This window comes from Corapipo altera, unplaced genomic scaffold (genome assembly GCF_003945725.1).
Source record: "Corapipo altera isolate COAL_440 unplaced genomic scaffold, ASM394572v1 105, whole genome shotgun sequence".
Classification (NCBI taxonomy): Eukaryota; Metazoa; Chordata; class Aves; order Passeriformes; family Pipridae; genus Corapipo; species Corapipo altera.
Genome location: NW_020884965.1, coordinates 1,908,678 through 1,923,310, shown reverse-complemented (window position 1 = coordinate 1,923,310; position 14,633 = coordinate 1,908,678). Strand labels below are relative to the sequence as shown.

Here is a 14,633-nt window from a genome sequence, read left to right as displayed (position 1 = left end):
CATATATTTCCAAATTGTAATTGAACAGAAAAGCTCTTCACTATTTTTGCGGTATTGTCTGAGCTTAGGACACTCAGTAACGCTATTAGCTTTGATGACAAACAGATCTCCTTTAGAAGTTTTCTTTCTTTTGCATTAACTTATGAAAAACTTAGTTTAATTTACAGTGCCAAAATGTTCAAGTCCATCTCTTACACGTTAAAAATAGTGTAAAATGTCATTCCTAAAAATGACATTTTTGTGGTGATGGAGAACAGTGATAGTGATGCTGTTACATCACTGAGTTTAAAATGCTGAGCCACATGTTTTTGAGTCTCTATGCTTCATTCAGAGAAAATGGTAGTACTTCTTCCCATTTCAGTTTTTTGATAATACTTGAAACCAGATATTTCCCTCATAGTGTGGTATTTGATACTTCAGCAATTTGATTTGATTGCTGATACTTCAGCAATTTGTTAGATTTCATTTAACATAAAGTTAGATGAAGCAGTGGCTGGGGAAGCCTGGAGCCTGTGGGTTTTACTCCTGGCACCATCCAGCTTTTTGGAGACCAGGGACAGCCTTGGCCATGGCCCTCCATCCATGCAGCATGAACACAGCCTGGGGCATGAAAGGCTGCTGGTGGCATTGGGACAATGAAATGATGTGGTAGAAAGCGGCAGGCACTGACAAATCAGCATCCCAGTTGTCTATGCCCTGAGCATTTCAGGCACAGCAATGGTGGTCTTATTAAATCAGTAAAGTCTGCTCTGTGGGTATTTGTCATAAAACTGAATGTGGCAGGAGAAAATATACTAAAGAAAAACTTCTGATTTGTCATGAGAAGCACTGCAGTCAGTGAGATATATAAAACCCTCCCACTTGTCCATTAAAGGTCACAGAAATATTGTCCAAGCAATGGCTACACAATTTGATGCTGCAGTGGTTTGGATTTTAGAAGCTTTAGGCCATCCACTGAATTTGTACTAAAGTAAATATTTGTTCTAAATTCTTACAGAGACCACTCACACACATTTAATCTCACGTTTATTGAGAGCAGTACTCAGCTTCTGCGTGCTTGCGGAATCTAGGCCTAAAGTACTGGACAGTGCAACACAAACTGCTCATAGTTGTAGTAAGATCCAAAGCTGCAATGAAACTAACTCACTTTTGTAACTTTTCTTACCTTGTCAGAAGCATCCGGTTCTGAGAAGAGCCTGCTGGGCCTGTCTAGAGCTGTGTAATATAACTGTATAAGAAAAGTATCTTCAGTTCAAACCCTTTTGTATAAGAGAAATACCTTCTATACAAACCTTTTTGTATTTTTAAATATAAATGTGTACTTTTTCAGCAGTTCTGTGAATTGACTTAAAGCAAGAAATGACTGTAGATTTGGAATGGCTGGTTTTACTTTGGAATATGTTTTAAGGACTAAATATGATGCAGCAATGCTGGGGAGATGATAGGGATTAAAATGATTACGGACTTAGCTGAGGCTGTCTACATTTCCCAATACAGCTGAATTTCACCATACCTGAATGCATCTCAGCTTTTTTAATGAGGAAAAATTTCTGTAAAGAGTTCACTTTTTTTACTTTGGAAGAAAAAAAAAAATCATTCATTTTCAGTTACTATTTTAATGGTTGATTGGACAATATAGTATCTACATATTTGAACTAATTTTTCCTGTCATACCTGTCACAATTTATATGTTTTTCCTAAATAAAAGATAAACTGGTTCATTTGATGATTAGTACTCATTAATGAGATGGACTGTGAAATGGTCAGTATTTCAGTGTTAAACCTTGTTATAGTTTCTTCCATTAATTCAAAGTAGTAAGTGCATGTTTTATCAGAGTATCACAAGTTTATATATGATGGGTTTGGTCTTGCAGTCCTACTGTAGGCAATAGTCCTGTGGATCTGTGTGAGAGCTTTTCTGAAGGCTGTGGGGATGCCTTTCTGTTCATCCAGAACTAGTTATGGAAACATGCTACAAGCTGCTGTAAGTCCTACTATGTCAAAAGCTCAGGATATTCTGTGATTCTGTGACTACAACAATCAGTTGAAGTCCCCTGTAGTCCTGGTTACGCCCCACATCGTGTAAGATACTATTGTACTTTTTTTTTTTTTATTTAAGTTTCACAAGCCATGAGACATGTACAGTTCTGGCTATATGATAATCTCTAAAGATGCAAGTTATTCTAAAGGTTTCTCTTTTACTGGAATGAGCTTAGGATGACTGCATTTTATGCACAAATGGTAAACTTTATTCCCTGATGAAGAAATAAAGACTTTCCTGATGGTTTTCATGACTGTCCATGCAGTATACATTTATGTATTTTACAGCAAGTCCTAGCAGTAATTCTGCAGGCAGGTAGAACATGCTGCAGCACAGTTACTTCCTTCCAACAAAGAGGTAAGGTCCTGTCATGCCTTTGAGATAGAAATCCAGCTCTGGGTGGGTGACGTGGTTGTATCTTCAAGGAAAATTTTGAAGCTTTAAATTCATTTGAGTAGAGTGTCTATTCCCTGGAAGCAATCTGAAATGCAGCAGATAAATTCAGAGCAGCACATGCTTGTGTTTTCACAATTGCTCCATGCAGATCTAGGTGCTCCCACTCAATTCTGGGACCTTGTGCTGGTGATGTCAGCAGGGAGCAAAGTTGGCTGTGTGCGGAGGCATTTTGAAAACACACATCCTGTCCGACCTTCCTGCTCTCCAGCTGGTGGTGACTAGTGCCGAGCTGCCTTCCTGCCTCAGCAGACAGCCCCTCCCAGCCCCATGGAACGAGCCCCTTGGTGCACCTTGTCTGCTAACCCAGCCTATGGGTACTCTCCACATTATAACCACTAACACATTTGCTTGCTGATGACTCAAACAGACAGGCTCAGTTAATGAACCTGCAGCAATAGGTCAGGATCAAGTTTCACACTTGCTGCTGGACATGTTCAGAATGAGGAAATGAGCTAATGCAGCTTTCTCTGGGTTTCAGCTGGCTTGACTTCCCCTTCTGAAAAAGCAGAAGGACAGTCCATCCCTCCTTCACACACAGCCCTCTTTAGGAGGCACGTTTTGCACAGCTGCCTGTGGAGCAAGGCTGTCTATTCCTGATGGAGTTGTGTTTACTCAAAATGAGGGCAAGGTATCACAGCAAAGCAACTGGGAAAATAAATAATTCCAGGATATTGCCTTGTCAAGTGTACAATAGCAGAGTGGTCCTCCTACAACTTTGTATTAAAGAAAAATTAGGTGAAAGGGATGCAGTGATTTTACTGGAAGGACTAAAGTCCTTGTGTGATGCTGGGAGTTGGAGTGGTGGTGTGCATCATGTGTGGCCTGCTGCTGGGCGTGCAGTAATGCTGATGGGTGTGTTGGCACTCAATGCTGAAGGCTCATTTTGGTCTCAGACATTTTGAATTACATCCGGTAGAGGTAAATTAGACTGACAAAATAATTCCACCAATATTTATACCTTCCAAATATCAATTTTATATTAAGAAATTACCTACCTCTAATCCTAACAGCAGACTTTTTAAGATGTTGACTGTGAAAATCTCACTCATTTTCAAACACGAGATATGTCACTCTTTAGGTGTTGAGTGATAATGCCCTAAAAAGCCCTGGTTGTACTAATAAACAAACAAATAAATAAAATTGCAACCACTTACCAGACCTCTGACTAATTTTTGTTCCAGCATGAAAGGTTTGTGTTGATAAAGGAGACAAGTATTTATTCCCTATGTTTTACTGAACTTTAAAAGCCTGTCCTGTGCAGTGGGCTGGCTCCTTTCTTTTAAATGGGAATTTTGGATCCAAGTAGTGCAGTATCCAGGATGTCCATGGCGAAACTGGGCATTTCTCGGTTACGGCACCCTGGCTTTTCTCACAGCGTAACAACCAGTTTAAGTCCAGCACCTCTGTGGTGCAGCTGCTGGCCACTGTTTTTCCCTTGGGAATTAAAGTTTTCCACATACAAAACTTGAACCTTTTCTCCTTTGTTTCTTTCTCTATCTGTCCTGTCAGAGACCCACTGTCAAGGAAGAGGGCAGGCTCTCGTTTCTGTGATTGTGTAACAGCTGTCTGCCATCAGTGACGTAAGCAAGGCCTCCCTTGGCTCTGTATTGAATTAAGCTGAAATTTAAACTACCAAAAATAAAAAATTACATTTTGAACACTGAGTTACAGGTGGTGTCTTCCTGTGTACTAACCCATCACTGGTATTTACAATCATTTCTCACATCACAAGATAAGGAATGATGAAACAGGAAGAAACGTGAATTGCGTGGTTTCCAGTAATGTACTGTCTGTAACAGAGTTTTAAATTTAGAAATAAGCTTTCATGACAGTTTGTGGTGTTCTCCATAAGCAGCAGCTATCTAGTGACTAACAGAGCAGAATCCAAACAGCCCCGGAGGGACCTTTTTTAATATCTGTGGTTGTATAATTTTGCTTTGCATACAGGGAAGTCCCCATGTTAAAATAATAAGAAGCCAAATGTAAATAACCATGTTTCTGAACTCCACAGATGCAAAGCACCACACCCAAGGGCCAGGGGGAAGTTATGGTTAGTATTTGATGTTTTTAATGCAGACAGAGCAAGCTTTTGTCTTTACAGCTAATAAGGGCACCGGGCTGATCCTGTGGCAGGGCTGGTCAGTGGGGAGAGCCCCTGTCAGCTCCACCATGGTTTGGGGCTGTTGCCTGCCAGGATCAGGCAACAGGGGTGCTGCATCATTGCCCAAAACATCTCTGCTCCTGGCTAAGAGTGGGGCTGGGTTTGCTTGATGCTTAGCTCACAGTAACGTGCTGGCTTGCCAGGGACAAGAGCTGCACCCAGGCATGGGCTCTCTCAGAAGATGGAGCACCGGGAGTCAGGGGTGGGGCCGAGGGCTCACAGCTGGCTGGAGTTGGGCTCCTCTGAGCATCCTGTGAAGAGCAGGTCCTGCCTCTGTCAGGGGACTGCCTTGCACTGGTGCCCATTGTAATCCTGGGTGCACCTTTGCCTGCAAGCAGTGTAGGATTGATCCATGAAGATCTCACATCCATTCAGGTCTTTCTGCTCAGGTCTGGGGAGGGAGAAGGAGGAGGTAGATGCAGATTATGTGCTGGCATATCAGAGTGTCTTAGCAAGGGACCCTCCTGATCTCCCAGTGGGAGGTAGGGGTCTGTCTCCAGCCCACCCTGGTGTTTCCCTATGCCTGGGGTCCCCTCCTGTTCGGCCTTATGCTCAGGTAAGGCAGTGAGTAGGGCTGGGACTGGCTCAGGTCCTCGAGGGCTGCTCAAGGCAGCCTTTCAGTGGCAGATTTTGAGGAAGCTGCAGGTAACTGAAAGGAAATGGTGATGCAAGGGCAGGAGCTCTTGCACACGGCCCGTAGCTGCCCCATCCTGCCTGGGCTCTGTCCCAGCCGTACAGAGCCGTACCTGCCCTTCCCAGCCGTACAGAGAATGGTGCTGCCCTGCCATCCCTGGGCTCAGGGAGTGCTTTAACACGCTTTGTTCAGCCCTTCTACCTCTGCTAGAGATGAAAAAGGCTCCTCTGGCTGCCATTGCCAAGGCACCTGTCTGTCCTTGACCCTCTGCCGCAGCACCCTGTGCTATCACAGGGCAGCATCAGCAGTCAGAGGGTCGCTTGGATATCAGGGCAGCCAGCCTGGCCCTCGCCCTTCACTGTCCTCTGATTCCAGAGGTGCTTCCAGGATACTCCGAGGCCTCCCACCCCGCCTCCTCCCTCTCCCTGGAGCCACCGGAGGGGCTGGGCTGGGAACTCCCCATGGGAAGCACCGACTCAGTACAAACCACAGTGGGTAAACGATTACGGGTGCGATTGCAGCCCGAGTTCCACTTCCCCAGCGCTTTAACGGCGAAGCAGAGCTGTTTGAGGGCGGAGGGGAGGAGAGGAAAGGAGAGCGTGCCCAGGCACTCGGAGAGGCAGAAGCAGGGTCCGGAGCAGGACGCCGCGGGCAGGAGCAGCAATGGGGGACGCCTTCATCCGGCACATCGAGCTGCTGGGCTACGAGAAAAGGTTTTTCCCCAACCAGCACTATGTGAGTACAGCAACCTTCCAGCAAGTGAAGAGCGAGGACTGGGCGGGGTAAAAAGCCTGCCCAGCAAATTTCCTGAGATAAATGTGACCAAGGGCCTAAGAACATCCTTTTTGGAGGGGTCATGGATGATGGCATGAGCTGGAGGCAATCAGAGACTAAAATGTCCTAAACACACAAGATTTTGGGCACTTCCTTTGCAAGCTGTTGGTTACTTCACAGGCTTGGAAAGCACTTTTTCCTCTTTGACTGTCACCCATCTGCATGTTTCTGTCCCCTCTCCATCCATGCTGAGTTCCTTAGTGCCCAGCTTGCTCAATGACAGGGCAGAGCTATTTGCATGGGGTGATGGAAGGAAAACATGCAGTTTATCTGAAACTGGAACATCTGTGGGGCTCCCCAGGCACAGCACAGTGTGGGGTCCCACTCACCTGCAGAGCTTCAACCTCTGCTTTGCCCTTCAGGTCTACATGTTCCTGGTGAAGTGGAATGACCTATCCGAAAAGGTCGTCTACCGCCGCTTTACTGAGATATACGAGTTCCACGTGAGTCCTTGCAGGACAGGCACTGTCCCCTGGCCCAGCACACCAGGGCTCAAGGTGGGGAAAAGAGGAGGGTGAATTCCATCTGAAATTGCCCCAAAGCAAACCTGGCTCCAAAGAAGCTTCTGTGTCCAGTCCTTCAACCTCTTTTGCCCCTTTAAAGGTGGGAGCCATCTGTGTCCCCGGGCAGGTTTCTCCCAGTGCTGAAGTGTGGGATCCAGCCAGCACATCCTAGTGGCAGCAGGGCGAGCATCAAGAAGGGGGGCAAGCTGTGGGCAGGAGGGTGGGTGTTAAAGGGGGTTCCCCTGGTGCCATCCTCATGGCCGTGCCTGGCTCTACCTGCAGAAAGTGCTGAAGGAGATGTTCCCCATTGAATCTGGGGACATCAACACAGAGAACCGGATCATCCCACACTTGCCAGGTAAGGGGCAAGCACCAGGGCTGGAGGGTGAAATAGAAATTGCAGCAGGTTGGGAAATTCCCTGGTGGGTCAAGCTGTTCTGGCTGCTTCCCAGGCAGGTGTGTGGTCTGATCATTCCTGCCCACCAAGCTTGAAATCTGAACCCTGGAAAGATCTGAGCAGTGGCAGTGGTTCCTCCCCACTCAGCAGCCCCACAGACTCCTTTCTGAAGGCTGGGCATGTCCTGAAGCATCAACTGTGACCCCTGGCTTTGGGGAGGCTGAGCTGAGCTGAGCTGAGCTGAGCTGAGCCCTCCTTTGGTGACACCATCACTGGGGTTGGTTTAATGCCCGTATGGCAACACAGATACTTTGTAAGCGATGCAATATCTCTTCAATGACAGGGAATGAACTCCTGATCCAAACAGCTGACGCTTTGTCCCCAAACAAGGTGCAGGTCAACAAACTTCCCCCTTTTAATTAACTTCCTGCTTTAAAGGAGGCAGGAGAGAGCCTGAGAAAGAAGTACAGATTGTGGTTGACACCTCTCAAGGAGGAATAAGCCTGCACTGTGCAGGGTAGCACATTTGGGAGGCGGCTCCATTGGGGCTGGACTAACACTGGCATGCTGGGCTTGTTCCTATGCACCGCCCCCACCATGCTGGGGCTGTTCAAAGTGTTCTTGTTCCGCTTGGGGAACTGAGAGCACTGGGGACTAGGCAGGTGTCAGACTGCTGGGGGAGGCATGGGGGTGCCATCAACCATGCACATGCACCCCCTGTTATGCAGTTCAGCATTGCTGGGGGTTGGAGCTGCCAGTGACATTTTGGAGCTCCGGGGTCAAGAGCACCATGGCCAGAGGGACAGGGGAATAAGCATAAGCATAAGCGTCCTCTGGTCACAGGCTCCCCCTCTTGGTGCCCCAGTGCAGCTGCTGTATTTGTAGGCCAGCAGCTGGGCTTAGTCTGAACACACATGTGGGAATTATCCTGAAGCTGAAATGGGGCCAAACAGGGTCTTTTCTGAGCTTGCATGAGCTGTGCTCCCCCAGAGCTTCACATTATGGACACCATGGAACCATGCAGCACCCTGGGGCCAAACCCATTTGTTTGCAGGGCAAAATTAATGATTCAGAGCAGCCTGCTTGGGAACATATTAAAAACAAGGCTCTCTGTCTGCTTTTTCTGAGCCCTTTTCCCTCTTCCTCAGCCCCAAAGTGGTTTGATGGGCAGCGCTCGACTGAGAACAGGCAGGGCACGCTGGCCGAGTACTGCTACACACTGGTCAACCTGCCCCACAAGATCTCTCGGTGCCTGCATGTGGTCAGCTTCTTCAAGGTCCGTCATGATGACATGAACCCTGTCACGGACAGCCAGTGAGTCCAGCTGCCTGCTAGTTTGAGGGAAATCCTGTGTCCCTGGCCTTTGGGTGCTGGCAGTAGCCCACAGGGAGGACATCGCTGCTGATGGATAGGGGTGGTTGGCATTGAGCTGCCTTTGCTCTGACCTGTCTAGGATCAAGAAGCCTGAGGTCTTCCTCCTGCCGAAGGATTCCAAGCAAAGCCTCACTGGTAAGAGGCCTCAGAGGGGTGCAAGCAGCTGCCTTGGTAGCAGCAAAGGCCATTTGGGAGAGGGGCTGCCATCCCACAGCGGATATGCTCATCAAAAGCATGGTCTTTGTGCCAGAGCTTCAGCAGGGGGGAAGCCAAAGCCTCAGGGGAAATGAGTCACTGTCCTGAGATCCAGCTGCTTTGGGGAAGGAAGAGGCTGGGAGGGCACTTTGGGCTGTCCTGGGGCTGCTTCTGGCCTGCCTGAAATAGGGTGTTTCTCTGGTGGGTGCTGGGAGAGGGAACATCTCTCACTTCTCCCATGCAGACATCACAGGCCCCATCGTCCTGCAAACCTATCGAGCCATTGCTGACTATGAGAAGAGCTCCACGTCCGAGATGGCTCTAAAAGCTGGGGACATGGTGGATGTCGTGGAGAAGAGCGAGAATGGTATGTGTCCATCCCTTGGAAGAGCCCCGAGGGCCAGCCCCCTCCCTGCCACCATTTCAGCAGGGATGAGGACTGCCCTTGCATCTTGAGTCCAAACACAGCATGTGAGTTAGTTATGACAGCGCACAGGCTGAAGGGTGAGGGGCAATTCTAGAAAACGGTGCAACTTCCTGATGTGCCTCAGCCTGTGAGGTTTCCTGCCCAGCAGGAACATGATGAACTGGTCAAGCCCTCTGGTTGCACCATGTCAACAGAGACCAGCCCCAGCATTGTCCCTTCAGTCCAGGACATGTGGATGTCTGCACCTGCCCCAGCCAGGACAGACTCAGTGCTAGTGTCCCCATGGTGCCCCCACAGTATTCTCTGTTTGTGTCCATGGCTACTTTCCTGGCAGGCTGGTGGTTCTGCCAGTTGAAGAATAAACGGGGCTGGGTGCCTGCTGCCTATCTGGAGCCGATGGATGGTCCTGATGAGTCTGAAGAGCAGGAGCCCAACTATGCAGGTAAAATGCTGGGGTGACCAGGGTATGCATCAGTGCACAGCCTGTGCAGCTCCCCACTGGGATGGCTCACTGCAAGACTGGGCAATCCGCACTGAGCAGGATCACTGGACAGGGAGATGCTGCTGTAGGAACTGCCAGAAGGGATAAATCTCATGATCTGGTGCCTCAATGTCATCCTTGGGAGCTTCCCATGACCTGCAACTCAGCATTAGATGTGTTTGGGCTGATCACAGATGCTCATCTTGATCCAGTGGCCGTGCTGAGGTGGCTGGGTGAATACTGAAGTGCTGGGTTAGCAGAGGAGCACAGTGCCCCCCACGTCACCCTGCCATGACAATGGGGCCTTATTGCACAGAGTAGAGGGAGGATCCCACAGACTTGTGCTGATTCCTCACCAGGCTTCAGCTTCATGGGTTTTACAACACTGCAACAGGCTTTATTACCACAACACTTCCTTCTGCCTCATTTCATCAACTGAATTCTGAACACACTTTCCAGCAGAGATAGTTGTGCTTCCACTGCTTGCACCCAGCAGCTTTCTTCTGGAGAGGTGATGGAGGGGCTGGGATGAGCCATGGGCAGTGACAAGGCTGGGGAAAGTCTGAATCCAAACTTGAAGCACCCTGGGTCTTGCCTAAAATGTAGGGTAAATGTTCTGGTGCCTCCTCTCTCCTCAGTGGCTGGGGAGGTTGAGCTCCATCCCAGGGGGGGGCAGCATACGATCTGCCATCCCCATTTTGTGTGCAGGTGAGTCGTATGTGGTCCAGAAAAGCTACACAGCTGTGGAAGAGGACGAGTTGACCCTCAAGGAGGGTGATACAATCGAAGTCATCCACAAGCTCCTTGATGGCTGGTGGGTCATCAGGTGAGAGATGCCAAGAACAGGTCAGGTGAGCAGGATTCAGGTAGAGGGAAGGGATGCACCCATGGTTCTCCACATCAGGGCTGTGGAAGCCGTGGGCTGTTTGGTGCCACTGCCCAGCACTTCCTTTTGCGGGGCTGCTTCTCAGAGTCTGTTCTTTGCCAAATACTAAATGTCCCCTCTGTTGGGGACTTCAGAAATATCCAAGAAGGAGGCAGATGGGAAAAAAAATTGTTAGTTATTTTGCCTCTAATTGGTCTGGCACATTTTGCTTTGCAAAATCTCAGGTTTCATCTCATCTGCAAGGAACATGAAAAGTAACCCACAGGACACCAGCAGGGGACAGGCATGAACCATGAATCATGGGATATCCTAAGCAGGAGGTGTTCAAGGCCAGGTTGAATGGGGCTTGGAACAACCTACTCTAATGGAAGGTGTCCCTGCCCATGGCAGGGAGTTGGAACAAGATGATCTTTAAGGTCGCTTCCAAGCCAAACCATCCTGGCATTCTTTGACACCCACAAGGATCATCAAGTCTCTCTCCCAGACTGAGGAGGCAGTTGCAGAGCCACGACTGCAAGTGATGTTGCTTTGTGTTGTACTGCAGGAAGGATGAAACCATGGGTTATTACCCCTCCATGTACCTGCAGAAAACTGGAGAGGTAAACTCTGTGAAGAGTGAACTGAGGAACCGGAGTGCTCCTCCACGGAGGTAGGAGAAGCCCTGGGTGGGAGGGGGCTTGGACTAAAGCTCTTCCTTGAACAAGATGAAATTAAACCAGACAGTGGGTTGTGGTGTCACCTGTTTGCCCTGTCAATGAGGAACTGCTTGGATCGATGTGAACAGAGCAGACAGACCAGGCTGCAGCAAAACCAGCTTTGTGCTCCCCAGCTCCCACAAGTACGCTAGCATTGCTGGTGCCAGGCTGCGTGATCCTTGCTCCGACAGGTCCTCCAGCCAGGGGCATTTCTCTGTGTCCTTCTGCAAAGTTTATTTTCTGGGCTAATCTCCTTTAATTTTCAAATTGGCCATTTTCTTATTTCCCAAGTGCATGCACTGAATCTTTAAGAGGCGAGATTTGACTAAACAGAGCTGCCAAATGGCCTAATCTGATGGGAGGATTTGAGCTAATGGAAGGGATTTTATTTTGATTAAAAAGATAAAAAGCAATAATAACTCATTAATTCTGGTGTGGAGAGAATGGCTAGGAAGGGCAGAGCTTGCAGCTGTCTTTTCCTCCCTACAAGAAAACACATCAACCCTGCTCTAAAAATCTCTCCAAATCCAGTTCTGATGGATCATGGACTGGATGTGGGACAGTGTAAAGTGGTCTAGATCCACCTATTTGAGTGCAGGGATGCTTGCTGATACCCTTGGGGGAGGTGAGGTGGCCTGTTCCGAGGTGAGTGTCTTGTCCCCCCACCATGGTGACACTGCCCCTGCAGTGCTGGCGCTGGCAGCCAGGCTGAGCCCTATTGCAAAAGTGGTGACCTGCCATTGTGGGTAAGAGCTTTGATATGACATGGGGTGTGTTCTCAGACCAGGAAGGGGCTGAAGGTAGACAGACACATTGGCTCAAGAAGAGCAGGAGGATGGTGGCATGAGGTGGAGTTCAGGAGCCACCTCACTGCTGCTGTGGTAGTGGAGGCAAAGCAGTGGCCTCCATCTGCGTGCCTGGGGGCGGTCCTGATGCTGTGTGTGTTCTCCTGTAGTAGCACCATGCTGCTCAGCCTTTAACTTCTCTCAGTAGTTTCTCTGCTGTGGGTTCAACACTGCACATCCAGGTGCATGCTGACACATGCCCCACGGTCCATTCCCCTGCATCTGATCCTTGGGCATTGGGGAGCCGTGCCAAGCCCTACAGCAGGGACCTCAGTGTTGCAGCCAGGAGAGGTGCTGTATGTCCACTCATCAAAGAGCTATAGATCACTTACGGGGCTTTCTTGGATAAACCTCATGCCAATCTCATCCTTCCAGCCTTACACCCAGTCTTCCTCACCATCCCCATTGTTACCTTCCAGACTCGTGCTCAGGGTTCACCCTTCAGTGTTTGCTTCTAAAGCACCATCCAGCTACCTCTGAACACATCGTACATCGTGTCCCTCGTGGCTCTCCTCGAGGGCTGGCATCCACCAGGCAAAACTCAAAAGCAGAAACTGGGGTTTGGGTGAAGCAGAGGAGGAGACACAGGAAAAGAAACATGTGGTGTTAGAGCTGCCAGCATTAAAATGAAAGTTTTGTTTCTCACTCCCTGCAGATCCACCATCCGAAACGCGAAGAGCATCCATAAGCAGGGCCGGAAGCAGATCAGCCAGGAGACTTACAGGAGGAACAGCAAGAAGTACATCCAGAGCCAGTGGAACATGCAGGGAAATTCCCAGAACAAGGCCAATGTCATCAGTAAGTCTCAACGAGACTGGAATCCTGCAGGCATGGCCCGTGACCCCCAGTGCTGGCAGCTGGAGCAGGATGGCACACTGAGGTCACCCCCTCCCCATCTGCCTTTTTCCTATGGGGAAAGTGTGTGCAGGGAGGTGTTTCTTTCAGCGAGGTTTCTTACCCCTGGCTATAGGTCAGATAGAGTGGAATATGGACCTGGAGGGAGGTCAGCCCGCATTTGGGACCTGTGCTTTCCTCTGTGCACCTCGCCTTCCCATTACCATTGCCATTGCCACGTATGTGAGCTGTCAGCAGAGCCCCCAGAGGGAAGTGTTGTATGAAGAATCATGGAATCATAGAATGGTTTCAGTAGGAAGGGACCTTAATGATCATCTCATTCCAACCCCACCTTCCACTAGCCCAGGTTGCTCCAAGACCCATCCAACCTGGCCTTGAACACTTTCAACCATGGGACAGCCACAGCTTCTCTGAGCAACCTGTGCCAGGGCCTTACCCCCCTCACAGGCAAGATTTTTTTCCTAATATTTAATCTAACTCTTCCCTCTGTCATTGTGAAGCCATTCCTCCTTGTCCTGTCACTCCAGCCCCTTGTAAAAAGCCTCTCTCCATGAGAAAGATGGCTGCCATTGAGGTAGACCCTTTAGATCTGACAGTCCCCATGCAGTACCCATGACCTTCCCAAGGGAGAGCAGCTCCTTGTGCCGACCTAAAGCTGGGATTCCCCTGAGAAGAGTTCCCAGCTGGGCACAAGTGGGCTCATCCCACCACCCTCACCTACATGAAGACCATTACAGGCAACGGGGAGGAGAGGCAGAAGCTTTGGTGGCCATCACATAGGAAGCTGCTGAATGTTCATGAGGGTAGTGAGTGGTGGAGCACTTTGACCCATCTGTACATCTGCTTTGCTCGCAGTTGAGAAAAATGAGCCACAGGACAACAAGGCCAAGGCTCAACCTGCTGTTCCTCCTCGTCCCAGCAAAGATCTCATCTTGAATCGCTGCACTGAGAGGACCCGGAGGAAGATCCTGTGAGGATCCTCTGAGCCCCCACACTAGACACCCACTGCTTCATCTCCTCCAGCCCCTGCACAGCCAGGGCTTGGAGCCAGACCAGGGATCCATGTGGTTCTGGCAGCCACCACAGGCCACAGGGGGCTGCTGGTCAAATCGGCACAGACCTGTGCCCGCCCTCATCCTCCATCATGGCCAGCCCAAGGTGTCCTGGTGGCATTGTGAGGAGGGACCGGCCCTGCTCCACCAGCTCCAAGGGGCTGAGACCTCACAGCCACCAGGACCCCTCATTTCTAGATCCCCTTTTATCACCTCTTTGTGTTTTGAATGATTTTGTGGTTTTCATCAATAAAGGAGAGACACTTGATAGACATCTCAGTGTCCACCTAGACAGTGAATCAGGCAGACCCTGAGGAGCACAGCGGGTATCATGACAGAAAAGGTGTTCTCCCTGGGGGATATTGGGCAAGAGTCTCTTGCAAAAGATGCTGGCAGGGAGGAAATTTAGTTGGGGGGGATGAAAGGACGGCAGCTTCCTCCTGGAAGGCGGCTACTTTGCTCCCTGAGGTGGAAAGCGAGGACTAGGATGTGAGGATGGGGCTGCTTCTCAGACGGAGTGCAGTGTGACGGCTGTTTTTGGGTGCCACCAGAGCCAGCCCTGCCATCGCCACGCCAGATGGGGTTGGTCTGGGTTTGGATTTGGGGTGAGGTCTGGGTCTACATGTAGATTTGGGCCTGAGTTTGGGTTTTGATCTTGGTTTGGGTCTGGGCTGGGTCTAATCCATACTAGGGTGCGGATTTAGGTCTGGGGGTATGTTTAGATTTAGAACTAGGTTTGGGTGTAGGTTTAGGTTTAAATTTGGCTCTGAGTTCTGAGACACACCCTCAGCAGATGG

The 14,633-nt window shown here is 49.5% G+C and overlaps 2 protein-coding genes across 5 annotated transcripts in view; both read left to right on the top strand.

Annotated features, from left to right (window-relative positions):
- GTF2I (general transcription factor IIi) overlaps nucleotides 1-4,152 on the top strand; it is a gene marked incomplete at its 5' end in the record, with an annotated part of 29,512 nt that extends 25,360 nt beyond the window's left edge. Inside the window, one exon of the mRNA XM_027664703.1 lies at nucleotides 1,174-4,152. The remainder of the gene's footprint in view (nucleotides 1-1,173) is intronic.
- Nucleotides 4,153-5,480: 1,328 nt separating this feature from the next.
- Nucleotides 5,481-14,108, top strand: NCF1 (neutrophil cytosolic factor 1). Of its 4 annotated transcripts, none has more exons than XM_027664711.1 (11): nucleotides 5,481-6,027; nucleotides 6,489-6,569; nucleotides 6,912-6,987; nucleotides 8,175-8,340; nucleotides 8,480-8,535; nucleotides 8,840-8,962; nucleotides 9,357-9,464; nucleotides 10,212-10,329; nucleotides 10,934-11,038; nucleotides 12,585-12,727; nucleotides 13,640-14,108. In XM_027664711.1, exons 1-11 carry the CDS (start codon nucleotides 5,956-5,958, stop codon nucleotides 13,756-13,758), a joined length of 1,167 nt encoding a protein of 388 aa, XP_027520512.1. In that variant the 5' UTR covers nucleotides 5,481-5,955; the 3' UTR covers nucleotides 13,759-14,108. The 4 variants fall into 4 exon arrangements, with proteins under 4 accessions (XP_027520512.1, XP_027520511.1, XP_027520510.1 ...); XM_027664710.1 differs by having other exon boundaries at nucleotides 6,489-6,623; XM_027664709.1 differs by lacking the exon at nucleotides 5,481-6,027 and having other exon boundaries at nucleotides 6,042-6,623; nucleotides 13,704-14,108.
- The last annotated feature ends 525 nt before the right edge of the window (nucleotides 14,109-14,633 follow it).

What these genes read in the sequence shown, in the direction of transcription:
- NCF1 (XM_027664708.1), top strand. Translation starts at nt 6,312, where the DNA reads ATGCTGAGTTCCTTAGTGCCCAGCTTGCTCAATGACAGGGCAGAGCTA. An exon ending in TTCCAAGCAAAGCCTCACTG is followed by an intron (nt 8,536 to 8,839) that starts GTAAGAGGCCTC and finishes TCTCCCATGCAG; the next exon opens with ACATCACAGGCCCCATCGTC. An exon ending in CGGAGTGCTCCTCCACGGAG is followed by an intron (nt 11,039 to 12,584) that starts GTAGGAGAAGCC and finishes CACTCCCTGCAG; the next exon opens with ATCCACCATCCGAAACGCGA.